Here is a 13,973-nt window from a genome sequence, read left to right on the forward strand (position 1 = left end):
GGCAGGTGGATCATAAGGTCAGGAGTTCGAGACCAACCTGGCCAATATGGTGAAACCCTGTCTCTATGAAAATATAAAAATTAGTTGGGCATGGTGGCACGTGCCTGTAGTCCCAGCTACTCAGGAGGCTGAGGCAGAAGAATCGCTTGAACCCAGGAAGCAGAGGTTGCAGTGAGCCGAGATCATGCCACTGCACTCCAGTCTGGGCAACAGAGCGAGACTCTGTCTCAAAAAAAACAAACAAACACTTATCTTATTTCATAGCCTTCATACACAGGTAGATGGTACTGGGTGGAAGCAACTAGCCAGAAGTTTAATATAGTAGAGATAATGGATTTGAACCTAGCAATATAAGGTCAATGCAGTTGAACTGGTTCAAGGAATTATTATTTTCACATGCTAATGTTAGTTGCTTACCAATATTTCATTATGTGTATTAAAGGAAAAAATACAGTTTCTATCTTTTAATCACTGTCTTGTGTTAGGTAATTAAATTTTTTATGTGTAATTTTGAGTTAAATTATTTAGCTGGGCATGATGACTCATGCCTGTAATCCTAGCACTTTGGGAGGCCAAAGTGGGAGGATTGCTTGAGCCCAGGTGTTTGAGACCAGCCTGGACAACATAGTGAGACCCCCTTTCTATTATTATTATTATTAATTATTTTTAATTTTATTTTGCCTGTAACACAGCCCTCAGGAGATCCTGAGAACATGTGCCTTTTTTTTTTTTTTTAAAGAAAGAAATTATTTAAGGGGTGAAGATTGCTTGAGGCCAGGAATTTGAGACCAGCCTGGGCAACATAGTAAGACTTCCAACTCTATTAAAAAAAAAAAAAAATCCTGGGCACAGTGGCTCGCCCCTGTAATCCCAGCACTTTGGGAGGCCGAGGCAGACGGATCACCTGAGGTCAGGAGTTCAAGACCAGCCTGGCGAACATGGCAAAACCCCATCTCTATTAAAAATACAAAAAATAGAGGCCGGGCGTGGTGGCTCATGCCTGTAATCCCAGCACTTTGGGAGGCCGAGGAGGGCGGATCACGAGGTCAGGAGATTGAGACCATCCTGGCTAACGCGGTGAAACCCCGTCTGTACTAAAAATACAAAAAATTAGCCAGGCGTAGTGGTGGGCGCCTGTAGTCCCAGCTACTCGGGAGGCTGAGGCAGGAGAATGGCGTGAACCCGGGAGGCAGAGCTTGCAGTGAGCCGAGATCGCACCACTGCACTCCAGCCTGGGTGACAGAGCAAGACTCTGTCTCAAAAAAACAAAAACAAAAACAAAAAATAGCCAGGCGTGGTGGCGTGCTCCTGTAATTCCAACTTCTAGGGAGGCTGAGGCAGGAGAATTGCTTGAACCTGGGAAGCAGAGGTTGCAGTGAGCCGAGATGGCGCCACTGCACTCCAGCCTGGGTGACAGAACAAGACTCCATCTCAAAAAAAAAAAAAAAAAAAAGAAAGAAAAGAAAAGAAATTATTTAGGGTCAGGCTAAGTGGCTCACACCCCCGTAATCCCAGCACTTTGGGAGGCCAAGGCGGACAGATCACTTTGAGCCCAGGAGTTTGAGACCAGCCTAGGGAACATGAGGAAACCCCATCTCTACTAAAAATACAAAAACTGGCTAGGCATGGTGGCACATGCCTGTAGTCTCAGCTACTTGGGAAGCTGAGGTGGAAGGATGGCTTGAGCCTAGTAGACAGAGGTTGCAGTGAGCCAAGATCCTGCCACTGTACTCCAGCCTGGGTGACGGAGCCAGACCCTGTCTCAAAACTTCCAAATAGATTTAAGCAAGTTAAGCCAAGATCATGCAAGATCATGATTATTAAGCAAGATATAAAAGCAGGACCATCTATCTACCCACTGAAAATTTTCTGGTTAAAGAAAATATGTCGGCCAGGCACAGTGGCTCACGCTTGTAATCCCAGCACTTTGGGAGGCTGAGGCGGGTGGATCACCTGAGGTCAGGAGTCCGAAGCCAGTCTGGCCAACATGATGAAACCCCATCTCTACTAAAAATACAAAAATTAGCCGGGCATGGTGGTGCGCACCTGTAATCCCAGCAACTCAGGAGGCTGAGGCAGGAGAATGGCTTGAACCCAGGAGGCAGAGGTTGCAATGAGCTGGGATCGCACCACTGCACTCCAGCCTGGGCAACAGACCGAGACTCTTCTCAAAAAAAAAGTGTATAAAAATTAATTTTATATGCTTTAAAATGATAGTTAAACCTTCATAATCAAGTTTACATACATCATCAGGTAAGAGAATTTGAAATTTAAGATGTTAAAAAATCTTGAGCATTGAAGATGCTGAAATAATCTGTAATATAGAAGAAATATCATGATGTAAGTAGCAATTTTCAAATACAAAGAACTCTTTGGTGGCTGATCTGAGTGTAATGGTGTTTACAATTAATTGATTACAACCAGTTACAGATTTCTTTATTTCTCCACTCCCACTGCTTCATTTGACTAGTCTTAAAAAACAAAGAAACAAAACAAACAACCTCTTTGGGCAAGCCTTCCTTCCTAACAGAGAAGGCAAAAACATGCACAGTCAGCATCATTACAATTCAGAGTATAATTGAGATTCCCACTAAAGCAAGTAAGTTTGTTGTGGTTGTTGTTTTGGAGACTTCAACTCAGGCTGGAGTGCAGTTGCATGATTTAGGCTCACTGCAACCTCCATCTCCTGGGTTCAAGAGGTTCTCCTGCCTCAGACTCCCGACTAGCTGGGATTGCAGGCGCGTGCTGCCATGCCCAGCTAATTTTTGTATCTTTAGTAGAGATGGGGTTTCGCCATGTTGGCCAGGCTGGTCTCGAACTCCTGACCTCAAGTGATCTGCCTGCCTCGGCCTCCCAAAGTGCTGGTATTACAAGTGTGAGCCACCACACCTGGCCTAAAGCAAGTATGTTTTATGTGCAGCAGGGGCTGAGAGATCCCAAGGTAGCTGTGTACAAAAGGGAAGAACAGAGCAATCACTGGGCTGAGTGGCTTTAGATTCCTAAGAACTTAGAACTTAGACTCTTCCATAACTCCCAGCAATCTTAGGCATTTATCCCAGAAAAATGAAATACATGCTTACAAAAACCCATAAATGATTTTTTAAAAAAATTTAATGATTTATTTTATTATTATTATTATTATTATTATTATTATTATTATTATTTAAAACAAAGTCTTGCTCTGTCACTGAGGCTGGAGTGCAGTGGTGTGATCTTGGTTCACTGCAGCCTTGACTTCCTGGGTTCAGATGGTCTCCTGCCTCAGCCTCCTGTGTAGCTTGGACTACAGGCGCATGCCATCATGCCTGGCAAATTTTTTGATTTTTTTTTTGCAGAGACAGGGTCTCACTTTGTTGCCCAGGCTGATCCTGAATTCCTGGCCTCAAGTGATCCTCCCACCTCAGCCTTTTGAGTAGCTGGGACTACAGGTATGTACCACCATGCCTGGCTAATTTTTAAATTTTTTGTAGAGATGAAGTCTCACTGTATTGGCCAAGCTGGTCTCAAACTCCTAGGCTCAAGCAATCCTCTTGTCTCGTTTTCCCAAAGTGCTGAGATTACAGGCATTTTTTTAAAAATAAAAATATGTTACCAGGGAGATGCAGCCTTCCATATAAAATGAAGGCACGTTCCCTAAAACCTATACATGAATGTTTATAGCAACTTTATTCATCAAAGCAAAATCCTGAAAATAACCTAAATGTCCTTCAGTGGGTAAATGACTGAATAAACTCTGACATTTCCATACAATGGAATACTATTCAGCACTAAAAGGGAATGAACTATTGATACATGCAACGAACTGGATGGTCCTCAAAGACATTATGCTTAGTGAAAAAAATCAACCTCAAACTGTATTGTAGATTCCATTAACTGTAGCCTGGAAGAGCAGATTAGGGGACAGGGACTTAGGGTAGGGTAGAGAGTGGGTACCACTACAAGAGATTTCTTGTGTAGTGATGAAACGGCTTTGTATCTTGGTTTTGTTTTGTTTTTGTTTTTTTTTTTTTGAGACTCACTCTGTCACCCAGGCTGGAGTGCAATGGTGCGATCTTGGCTCACTGCAACCTCCGCCTTCCGGGTTCAAGCGATTTTCCCGCTTCAGCCTCCCGAGTAGCTGGGATTACAGGCGCCCGCCACTAAGCCTGGCTAATTTTTGTATTTTTAGTAGAGATAGGGTTTCACCATGTTGGTCAGGCTGGTCACAAACTCCCGACCTCAGGTGATCCGCCCACCTCGGCCTCCCACAGTGCTGGGATTACAGGCATGAGCCACCGCGCCCGGCCACAGCTTTGTATCTTGATTGTGGTAGTGGTTACATGAATCTATACATGTTAAAACTGCATAGAACTACACACACACAAATGAGTGCAGTGTTTAAAAAATGATGAAAATTGAATAAATTATGTAGTCTAATGAACAGTAAGGTACCAGTGTCAATTCCAGGTCTTGATACTATAGTATAGTTACATCAAGTGTCACCTTTTGAGGAAGCTGGGTGAAGGTTGCATGGGACTATACTATACTACAGGTATGTACCACCATGCCTGGCTAATTTTGAAATTTTTTGTAGAGATGAAGTCTCTCTGTATTGCCCAGGCTGGTCTCAAACTCCTAGGCTCAAGCAATCCTCTTGTCTCATTCTCCCAAAGTGCTGAGATTAAGTCTATAATTCTTTCAAAATAAAAGGCTCACTTTTGGCCTGTAATCATAGAACTTTTCCCTTGATTTCCATACTTTTCCAAACATCACAGTAAAAATGTCTCAATAAAATTTGTCTTTCATATTACCAACATACTATATAATTGATACAACTTTTGCAATTCTTTTTTTCCTTTCCTTTTTTTTTTTTTTTTTTTGAGACGGAGTTTCGCTCTGGTTGCCCAGGCTGGAGTGCAATGGCGCAATCTCGGCTCACCACAACCTCCACCTCCCGGGTTCAAGCGATTCTCCTCCCTCAGCCTCCCGAGTAGCTGGGATTACAGGCATGCACCACCACGCCCAGCTAATTTTTTGTATTTTTAGTAGAGACGGAGTTTCTCTATGTTGGTCAGGCCGGTCTTGAACTCCCAACCTCAGGTGATCCACCTGCCTCGGCCTCCCAAAGTGCTGGGATTACAGGTGTGAGCCACCACGCCCAGCCTACTTTTGCAATTCTTACAGTATGATTTATAAGAATTTTACATTAGCCTTTTAATTTCCAGATGTAAACCCAAAATATAAACATTAAAGGAATTGGGGCACACAGTGGTAGTGGGAAAATGTGGCGCTTAATGACTTTTCATTCATTCACACTTAACGCAGTGGTTCTTTCTTTTAGTGCTCTGGTTCCAAAGTTGCGTAAGTATTTTTAATTTAATTTTATTTTATTTTATGTTTTGAGACAGAATGTCACTCTGTCACCCAGGCTGGAGTGCAGTGGTGCAATCTTGGCTCACCGCAACCTCCGCCTGCTGGGTTCAAGCAATTCTCCTGTCTCAGCCTCCTGAGTAGCTGGGATTACAGGCACACGTCACCATGCCCGGCTAATTTTTGTATTTTTTAGTAGAGACGGGGTTTCTCCATGTTGGTCAGGCTGGTCTTGAATTCCTGACCTCAGATGATCCACCCGCCTCGGCCTCCCAAAGTGTCGGGATTACAGGCATGAGCCACTGTGCCCAGCCAAGTTTTTTTTTTTTGAGACAGAGTCTCACTCTTGCCCACACTGGGGTGCAGTGGCACGATCTCAGCTCACTGCAACCTCCACCTCCCAGGTTCAAGCAATTCTCCTGCCTCAGCCTCCAGACTAGCTGGGATTACAGGTGCCTTCCATCACGCCTGGCTAATTTTTGTATTCTTAGTAGAGAGAGTTTCATCATGTTGGCCAGACTGGTCTCGAACTCCTGACCTCAAGTGATCCACCTGTCTTGGCCTCCCAAAGTGCTGGGATTACAAGTGTGAGTCACCGCACCTGGCTGTAAGTTTTGAGGGTCAGCCCCTAACCCTGTTTTCCCATAAGCTCTGTTATCCTTAGTGTATGATTTTGCAGAACTCAAGATTTTGCAGTGACTTGTATATTTTGTTACAGCTGAAACACCTGTATGTAAGTAAGCCAAGAACATTACAAAGCACCATGTAAACAAAGGGGCAAAATAAATTCTCAAACTTATTTACTCTATTTTTTAAAAAAATAAAAAAGTAGATAATTTAGAACTATTTATTTATTTATATAATTTTTTAATTTGAGACAGAGTCTCACTCTGTCACCTAGGCTGTAGTGCAGTGGCTCAATCTCGGCTCACTGCAAGCTCCACCTCCCGGGTTCAAGAGATTCTCCTGCCTCAGCCTCCCGAGTAACTGGGGTTACAGTTGTACGCCACCACGCCCGGCTAATTTTTGTATTTTTAGTAGAGGCAGGGTTTCACCATGTTGGCCAGGCTGGTCTCGAAGTCATGACTTCAAGTGATCCACCCGCCTTGGCCTCCCAAAGTGCTGGGATTACAGGCGTGAGCAACCGCGCCCAGCCTAGAACTATTTAAAATAAATTATTTTTATGTGATTTTTAAAAAAATATATTATGTTTTTATTAAAAGTTCACTGTAAGCATAATTTTTTTTTTCCAGTAAATATAGCAGGGCCTGGCATGGTAGCTCACGCTTGTCATTCCAGCACTTTGGGAGGCTGAGGTAGGAGAAATGCTTGTGCCCAGGAGTTCAAGACCAGCCTAGGCAATATAATGAGATTCTGTCTCTACAAAAAATTTTTTAAAAATTAGCTCGGCATGGTGGTGCATGTCTGTAGTCTCAGCTGTGTGGGAGGCTGAGGTGTGGGATCACTTGAGCCTGGGAGATCTAGGCTTCAATGAGCCATGAGCCAGCCACTGTACTCTAGCCTGGGTGACAACGAGACCCTGTCTAATATATATATATCTATATATAGTACACATAGGAGGGCAAGGAGAGAGGGAATGGAGATTTGTTATTTAATGGTATAAAGTTGGCCAGGCAAGGTGGCTCACACCTGTATTCCCAGCCCTTTGAGAGGCTGAGGCAGGTGGATTGCTTGAGCCCAGGAGTTCGAGACCAGCCTGGGTGACCTGGTGAAACCTCATATCTACAAAAAATACCAAAAAAAGTAGCTGGGCATGGTGGCACACACCTGTAGTCCCATCTATTATAACTCAGGAGGCTGAGGTGGGAGTATTGCCTGAGCCAGGGTCGAGGATGCAGTGAGCTTTGGTTGTGCCACTGCACTCCAGCCTGGGTGACAGTGAGACCTTATCTCAAAAAAAAAAAAAAAGGCATAGAGTTGTTTTCACTTTTGCAAAATGAAAAGACTTCTGGACTTTGGTTGCACAACAGTGTGAATATACTTAAAACCACCAAACTGTACATTTAAAAATGATTGACATTCAATTTTGCTGGGTGGCGGGGGGTGGGGGTGGTGAGAAAATAAATTTTAAAAATGATTAAGATCTTAAATTTGGCTGGTGAGGTGGCTCACACTTGTAATCCCAACACTTTGGGAGGCCAAGGTGGGCAGATCATCTGAGGTCAGGAGTTTGAGACCAGCCTGGCCAACATGGTGAAACCACATCTCTACTAAAAATACAAAAAATTAGCTGGGCATGGTGGTGTGTGCCTGTAATCTTAGCTACTTGGGGGGCTGAGGCAGGAGAATTGCTTGAACTCAGGAGGCAGAGGTTTCAGTGAGCCGATATTGTGCCACTGCACTCCAACCTGGGTGACAGAGTGAGACTCCGTCTCAAAAAAAAAAAAAAAAATCTTAAATTTTGTGTTATGTGTATTTTAGCACAATTAAAATTATATATATATGTATGTCTATCTTGTATTTTTAAAGTTTTGGGATATTGAGCATATTTTCCAATAGAAACTTAAAATGGTGGTTAGATTCTTGGATTAGTTTACAAAATCCTATTTATATTTTATATTTGATTCATAACATAGCTAAAAGATGACACATTTGCAACAGTATTGATATGTATCTATATATACTCATATATAGAGCTATAAAGCTACATATTTTTTAAACAGGAGTAAAGTTACTGAATATTCCATATATTCATCTTTTCATTTTGTTCCATTGGATTCTGACATGTTTAGTCTTTAGCTGTAAGTACTGTAACCAACACAGAAGTGGTATTGCAAAAGCAGAGATGGTAATAGAGAAATTTTAGTAACATCATTACACTATGAGGCTCCAGGATCAATCCTGACCCATTTATCAAGGACTAGCCACTATTAAGTGTGGTGTTATTTGCAAATGAATATTCATAATCCCAGGAATGTTTGTAATAGATTTCAACACATTGTCTTGGGAAATACTGAGAGTTGTGAAGTAATCCTCTTTATTTGAGCAGTTGTAAAAATAACATGTAATATTGCTTGTGTCTTTTAGAATTCAGATATTCCTATACTCTTCAGTCTACAACGTGTCCTGCTCATTCTTGGCCTTTTCTTCACTGGCCTCTTGCCCTTTGTGCCCATTCGAGAACAGTTTTTTGAAATCCCAATGCCGTCTATTATACTGAAGTAAGTGGTTGCCCTTTTATTTTAAAATCAATTATCAATTACAGAAAGACTAAGATAAAAGCTCACTAATATCAGTATCAATGATGAAGAAGAGATTTCTGTAGTGATTTCCATGTTCTATTACCTGACCTATATTATGCATTTTTATATAATTAAGACACATTCTCTAAAACAAATAATCAGGACCCATCTCAGATTATGATTTTCTGTGCCTGTATAGTCAGAAATCAGATAAAAGGAATTTAATTTAATTACAGAAGGTAAATAATTATTTTATTCTCACATCAAATAGCAGTTGCCCTCCACTTTCCCTTATTGCTTTCTACTTCATTGACAGCTTTACCCAGCTCAAATTCCATTAAACTCCAAATTAAACAATGGTATTACTGTAATACATTTAGGAAGAAAAAACCACCACCACCATAAAAACCTCTGGAGATAGGAAAATAAAAGGGTATAGTTAGTTTATATAGGATACTGTTTTTTTAGTGTTTTTTTTTTTTTTTTTTTTTTTTTTTTGAGATGGAGTTTTGCCGTTGTGGCCTAGGCTGGAGTGCAAAGGTGTGATTTCGACTCACTGCAACCTCCGCCTCCCGGGTTCAAGTGATTCTCCTGCCTCAGCCTCCCGAGTAGCTGGGATTATAGGCGCCCACCACCTTGCCTGGCTAATTTTTGTAGTTTTAGTAGAGATGGGGCTTCACCATGTTGGTCAGGCTGGTCTCCAACTCCTTACCTCAGATGATCCACCTACCTCCTCCCAAAGTGCTGGGATTATAGGCGTGACCCGCCTTGCCCAGCCAGGATCCTTTTATATTTACGTAATTCCACTACTAGAAAAGCCTTGCATTTCACTTGCTAATTTACTAGCAAGATAAAAATACATAGATTGTAAAAATACATAGGTACATAAAAACACTTAGATTGCCTGACAAATACTAAGCACTCAAAAGTGATAGCTTTTATTGTTATCTTTGTTATTATAAAGAATGATAGCTTCATCTCAAAATTCTACACATGTAGAATGTGATTTCTAGCTGTAGATTCATAACTGAATTATGACAAAGGAATTTGGAATCGTTGGGGAGATGATTTAAATGTGATTTTATTTGCATGAAAACACTTTTCATGGTCGGGCGCGGTGGCTCACGCCTGTAATCCCAGCACTTTGGGAGGCCAAGGCGGGTGGATCACGAGGTCAGGATATCGAGACCATCCTGGCTAACACGGTGAAACCCCGTCTCCACTAAAAATACAAAAAAAAATTCTCCGGGCGTGGTGGCGGGCGCCTGTAGTCCCAGCTACTCCGGAGGCTGAGGCAGGAGAATGGCGTGAGCCCGGGAGGCGGAGCTTGCAGTGAGCGGAGATTGCACCACTGCACTCCAGCCTGGGCGACAGAGCGAGACTCTGTCTCAAAAAAGAAAAGAAAAGAAAAGAAAACACTTTTCATATCCAACAGAACTTTAAAAAATCAAGCTGAAGAGCTTTCCTCTTTTATAGCATGTCTCAATAAAGGTAATGACTTAGGGGAAAAAAATAAAGCTGAACGTTAGTGTAGCAGTCATCAGACAATATTGCTAAGAAAAGCAGGCCAGGTGCAGTGGCTCACGCCTGTAATCCCAACATTTTGGGAGGCCGAGGCAGGAGGATCACGAGGTCAGGAGTTTGAGACCAGCCTGGCCAACATGGTGAAACCCCATCTCTACTGAAAATACAAAAATTAGCCAGGCTCGCCTGAACCCGGGGGGCAGAAGTTGCGGTGAGCCAAGATTGCGCTACTGCACTCCAGCCTGAGTGACAGAGCGAGACTCCTTCTCAAAAAAAAAAAATAAGAAAGAAAAACAATTGGCCGGGCGTGGTGGCTCATGCCTGTAATCCCAGCACTGTGGGAGGCTGAGGCGGGTGGATCACAAAGTCAGGAGTTCAAGACCAGCCTAGCCAACATGGTGAAACCCCGTCTCTACTAAAAATACAAAAATTAGCCGGGCACAGTGGCAGACACCTGTAATCTCAGTTACTCGGGAGGCTGAGGCAAGAGAGTCGCTTGAACCCCAGAGGTGGAGGTTGCAGTGAGTCGAGATGGCTGCACTCTAGCCTGGGCGACAGAGCAAGACTCTGTCTCAGAAAAGAAAAGAAAAGAAAAACAATTTAGTCAGTACTTTTGTGCTCAACTTCTATTTCATGCTTGTTTTCCAATTTCAGTATCTTAGTGATAAACATGTTTATTTTATTTGTTCCTAAATTATATTTATGAACATCTTTGTAGCTGTTTCTCAGACAAAACAATAGAAAATGCTTCTTGTCTACCCAAAAAAAAAAAAAAAAAAAAAACACCCTATTTTATTTGCTAGATTAAAATGATCCCTAAACATTTATTCCTGGCTGGGCCAGGGGCTCCTGCCTGTAATCTCAGCACTTTGGGAGGCAGAGGCAGGCGGATCACCTGAGGTCGGGAGTTCCATACCAGCCTGGCCAACATGGTGAAACTCCATCTCTACTAAAAATACAAAATTAGCTGGGCATGGTGGCGCACATCTGTAATCCCAGCTACTCAGGAGGCTGAGGCAAGAGAATCGCTTGAACCCAGAAGGTGGGGGTTGCAGTGAGCCGAGATAGCACCATTGCACTCCAGCCTGGGTGACAGAGCAAGACTCTGCCAATAAATAAATAAATAAAACATTTATTCCTAAAGTACTTAGCTTTCCTCTGGCCTGGAGTGGACTGTTTGCTCTATATTTATCTTCATATGTTCCTTTTAGAAGCAAATATTGTTGAAATACAGACATAAGAACAAACTCCATAGAATTAATATTTTCTCTAAAAAGTGATTATGGATTAAGACACAAGTAGGATATCTTTTGTGTGTTTTAATACTTCTATAGAACACAATGGATATTTTCTAAGACAATATAGTGATTGTTTAATGAGGTAATCAGTATTTGAGCTACTAAATCCCTAATATTCCTGAAATTGCAACCAGGACTTTCCACTGGGGCCGGAGTTAGGGAAAAAAGGACTTGTACTTTATTTTGTACTTTTTTTTTTTTTTTGAGACAGAGTTTCACTTTGTCACCCAGGCTGGAGTGCAGTGGCGCAGTCTTGGCTCACTGCAACCTCTGCCTCCTGGGTTCAAGCAGTTCTCCTGTCTCCGGCTCCTGAGTAGCTGTGATTACAGGTGTGCGCCACCATGCCAGGCTAATTTTTATGTTTTTAGTAGAGACGGGGTTTCACCATGTTGGCCAGGCTGGTCTGGAACTTCTGAACTCAGGTGATGCACCAGCCTCAGCCTCCCAAAGTGCTGGGATTACAGACATGAGCCACCATGCCTGGCCTACAGATATTTTAAAGGAAAGGAAAACACGTGGTAAACTGCTCACTTTGATCTATAATACAGTTCCGTTGTATGTTTACATTTGCCACATACTAAATTGTAGGAGACAAAGCAGGAGAAAGATTTCACCAAAAAAGAAACGAGATATGAGCCTAGGGCACCAGGGTCTCTGGAAAGACAATATTTATTTATTTATTTATTTATTTATTTATTTATTTATTTATTACTTTTGAATAGGGATGGCAAAAAGTTAGCTTGAGACCAGTGCAAACAGAACCCAACTGGCCTTTATTTTATTTTTGTCCTTTTTACAAATATTTTTTGAGAATATACAAAGTACAAGGCACTGTTTTCATTTTTGAATTTGTTTCATTTTATCACACTGATATATTTCTGTGTTTCTAATTTGTAATTCAAACTTTATTTTACCCTAGGCTAAAAGAACCACACACCATGTCCAGAAGTCAAAAGTTTCTCATCTGGCTTTCTGATCTGTAAGAATTTTAATTTCTTAATATGCAAGTTATTGCTTCAGCTATATTTATTAAATACTACCCTTAAAATGTAGTGCAAGCTTTCCACATGTAATTTGTAACAAGGACAAATTGAGCACCTGCTATGTAAAATGTGTATGAATCATTTAGAAATATCTTAATTACTAATCACAAAACCTTAGGAAGAATCTTGAGAGATAATGTCATCCAACTTCATGAGAAAACTGAGCCCCCATATACCCAGTTAAATTATTTACTTGGGGTTATCTAGCTAGTTAGTAGCAGAACTAGGTTAAATAACCATTCCCTTTAGCTTACTTGCTGGTGAAAAGAAGTGTAGCAACACAGTATATATAAAAGTGTATGTTGCCTACAGCACATTTCTCAGAAAAATCTGCTCTGCACCAAGACTTAACAGCAGAAAGGAAATCCCACCTATAGAGTGGATATCAACTTTAAAGAAAATGCCTTAATTTAGACATGATGAGTTTAATTTTAGTAAAAATCACTAAATAATTGTACTATATTTTGCTTTAAGATGGAACCTTGAATGCTTAAATATTTTAATAGTCCCAAATCACAACTTTTTATTATTTAACACCTTTTTTTCTTATTTTATTTTATTTTATTTTATTTATTTATTTATTCATTTTTCGAGATGGAGTCTTTCTCTGTCGCCCAGGCTGGAGTGCAGTGGTGTGATCTCGGCTCACTGCTTCCTGGGTTCAAGTGATTCTTCTGCCTCAGCCTCCCGAGTAGCTGGAACTATAGGTGCCTCCCACCATGCCTGGTTAGCTTTTGTATTTTTTAGTAGAGATGAGGTTTCATCATGTTGGCCAGGTTGATCTCGAACTCCTGGCCTCATGTGATCTGCCCACCTCAGCCTCCCAAAGTGCTGGGATTACAGGTGTGAGCCACCGCGCCCAGCCTTAACGCCTTTTTCAAGGAGTCTTAAACAATTAATTTTATCTTTTCTCTCTGTCAGTGTTTATTCTTTTTTGCTTTATTCTTGATTTAAGCTCTAGTTTTCAAGGATGCCTTTTTTTTTGTACTCAAGTAAAACCAGGATGCATTTTTTTTCTTTTTTCAACCCTATTAACTGACAAGATGCATTGTTAATTGGTGTTAAAAGCACATGATTTCTAGTTTCTGTTATTTAATCATTCTAATAGACATAACAGAATAGAAATAATGTCTTTCCAGTGCAATGAATTCCTATCTTGCTCAAGAGGTTTGTATTTTGAAAGTTCACTTATCAGTGAGTTACTTGGAACAAAAAAATATTTTTTCCCTAGACATAGGATAGTGTAATTAATGGACATAATGCTTCTAACATAGCTTACAAAAGACTAATCCATTGTGTAATGAACTATGATGTTATAGAAATTGACCTGCATTTGTTGACTTATTTTAACTTGGAAAGTTAGGAACACACATTAATAGTAAGAAAGGAAAGCCAGCTCTTTCTCCTTCTTCAGCAGTGAAAATGAGGCAGCCTCTTTTCCATTGAGCTGTGCCAACAAGAATGGGTCTCCTACGAATCTGGTAGCAGCAAGAAGTAGAAAGGAGGTTCTGGTTGTCCACCAACCAGCAGCCTGCAGTGAAAGGAGATCCAGCAAT

At 41.3% G+C, this 13,973-nt stretch overlaps 1 protein-coding gene across 2 annotated transcripts in view; it reads left to right on the forward strand.

Annotated features, from left to right (window-relative positions):
- GDPD1 (glycerophosphodiester phosphodiesterase domain containing 1) overlaps positions 1-13,973 on the forward strand; it is a 55,520-nt gene that overhangs the window by 37,748 nt on the left and 3,799 nt on the right. For both annotated transcript variants that reach the window (XM_003817364.4, XM_034942593.3), the window contains exons 7-8: positions 8,398-8,531; positions 12,294-12,353. In XM_003817364.4, coding sequence (XP_003817412.3) covers positions 8,398-8,531; positions 12,294-12,353 — 194 coding nt within the window. The remainder of the gene's footprint in view (positions 1-8,397; positions 8,532-12,293; positions 12,354-13,973) is intronic.

This window comes from Pan paniscus, chromosome 19 (assembly GCF_029289425.2).
Source record: "Pan paniscus chromosome 19, NHGRI_mPanPan1-v2.0_pri, whole genome shotgun sequence".
NCBI classification, from domain to species: Eukaryota; Metazoa; Chordata; class Mammalia; order Primates; family Hominidae; genus Pan; species Pan paniscus.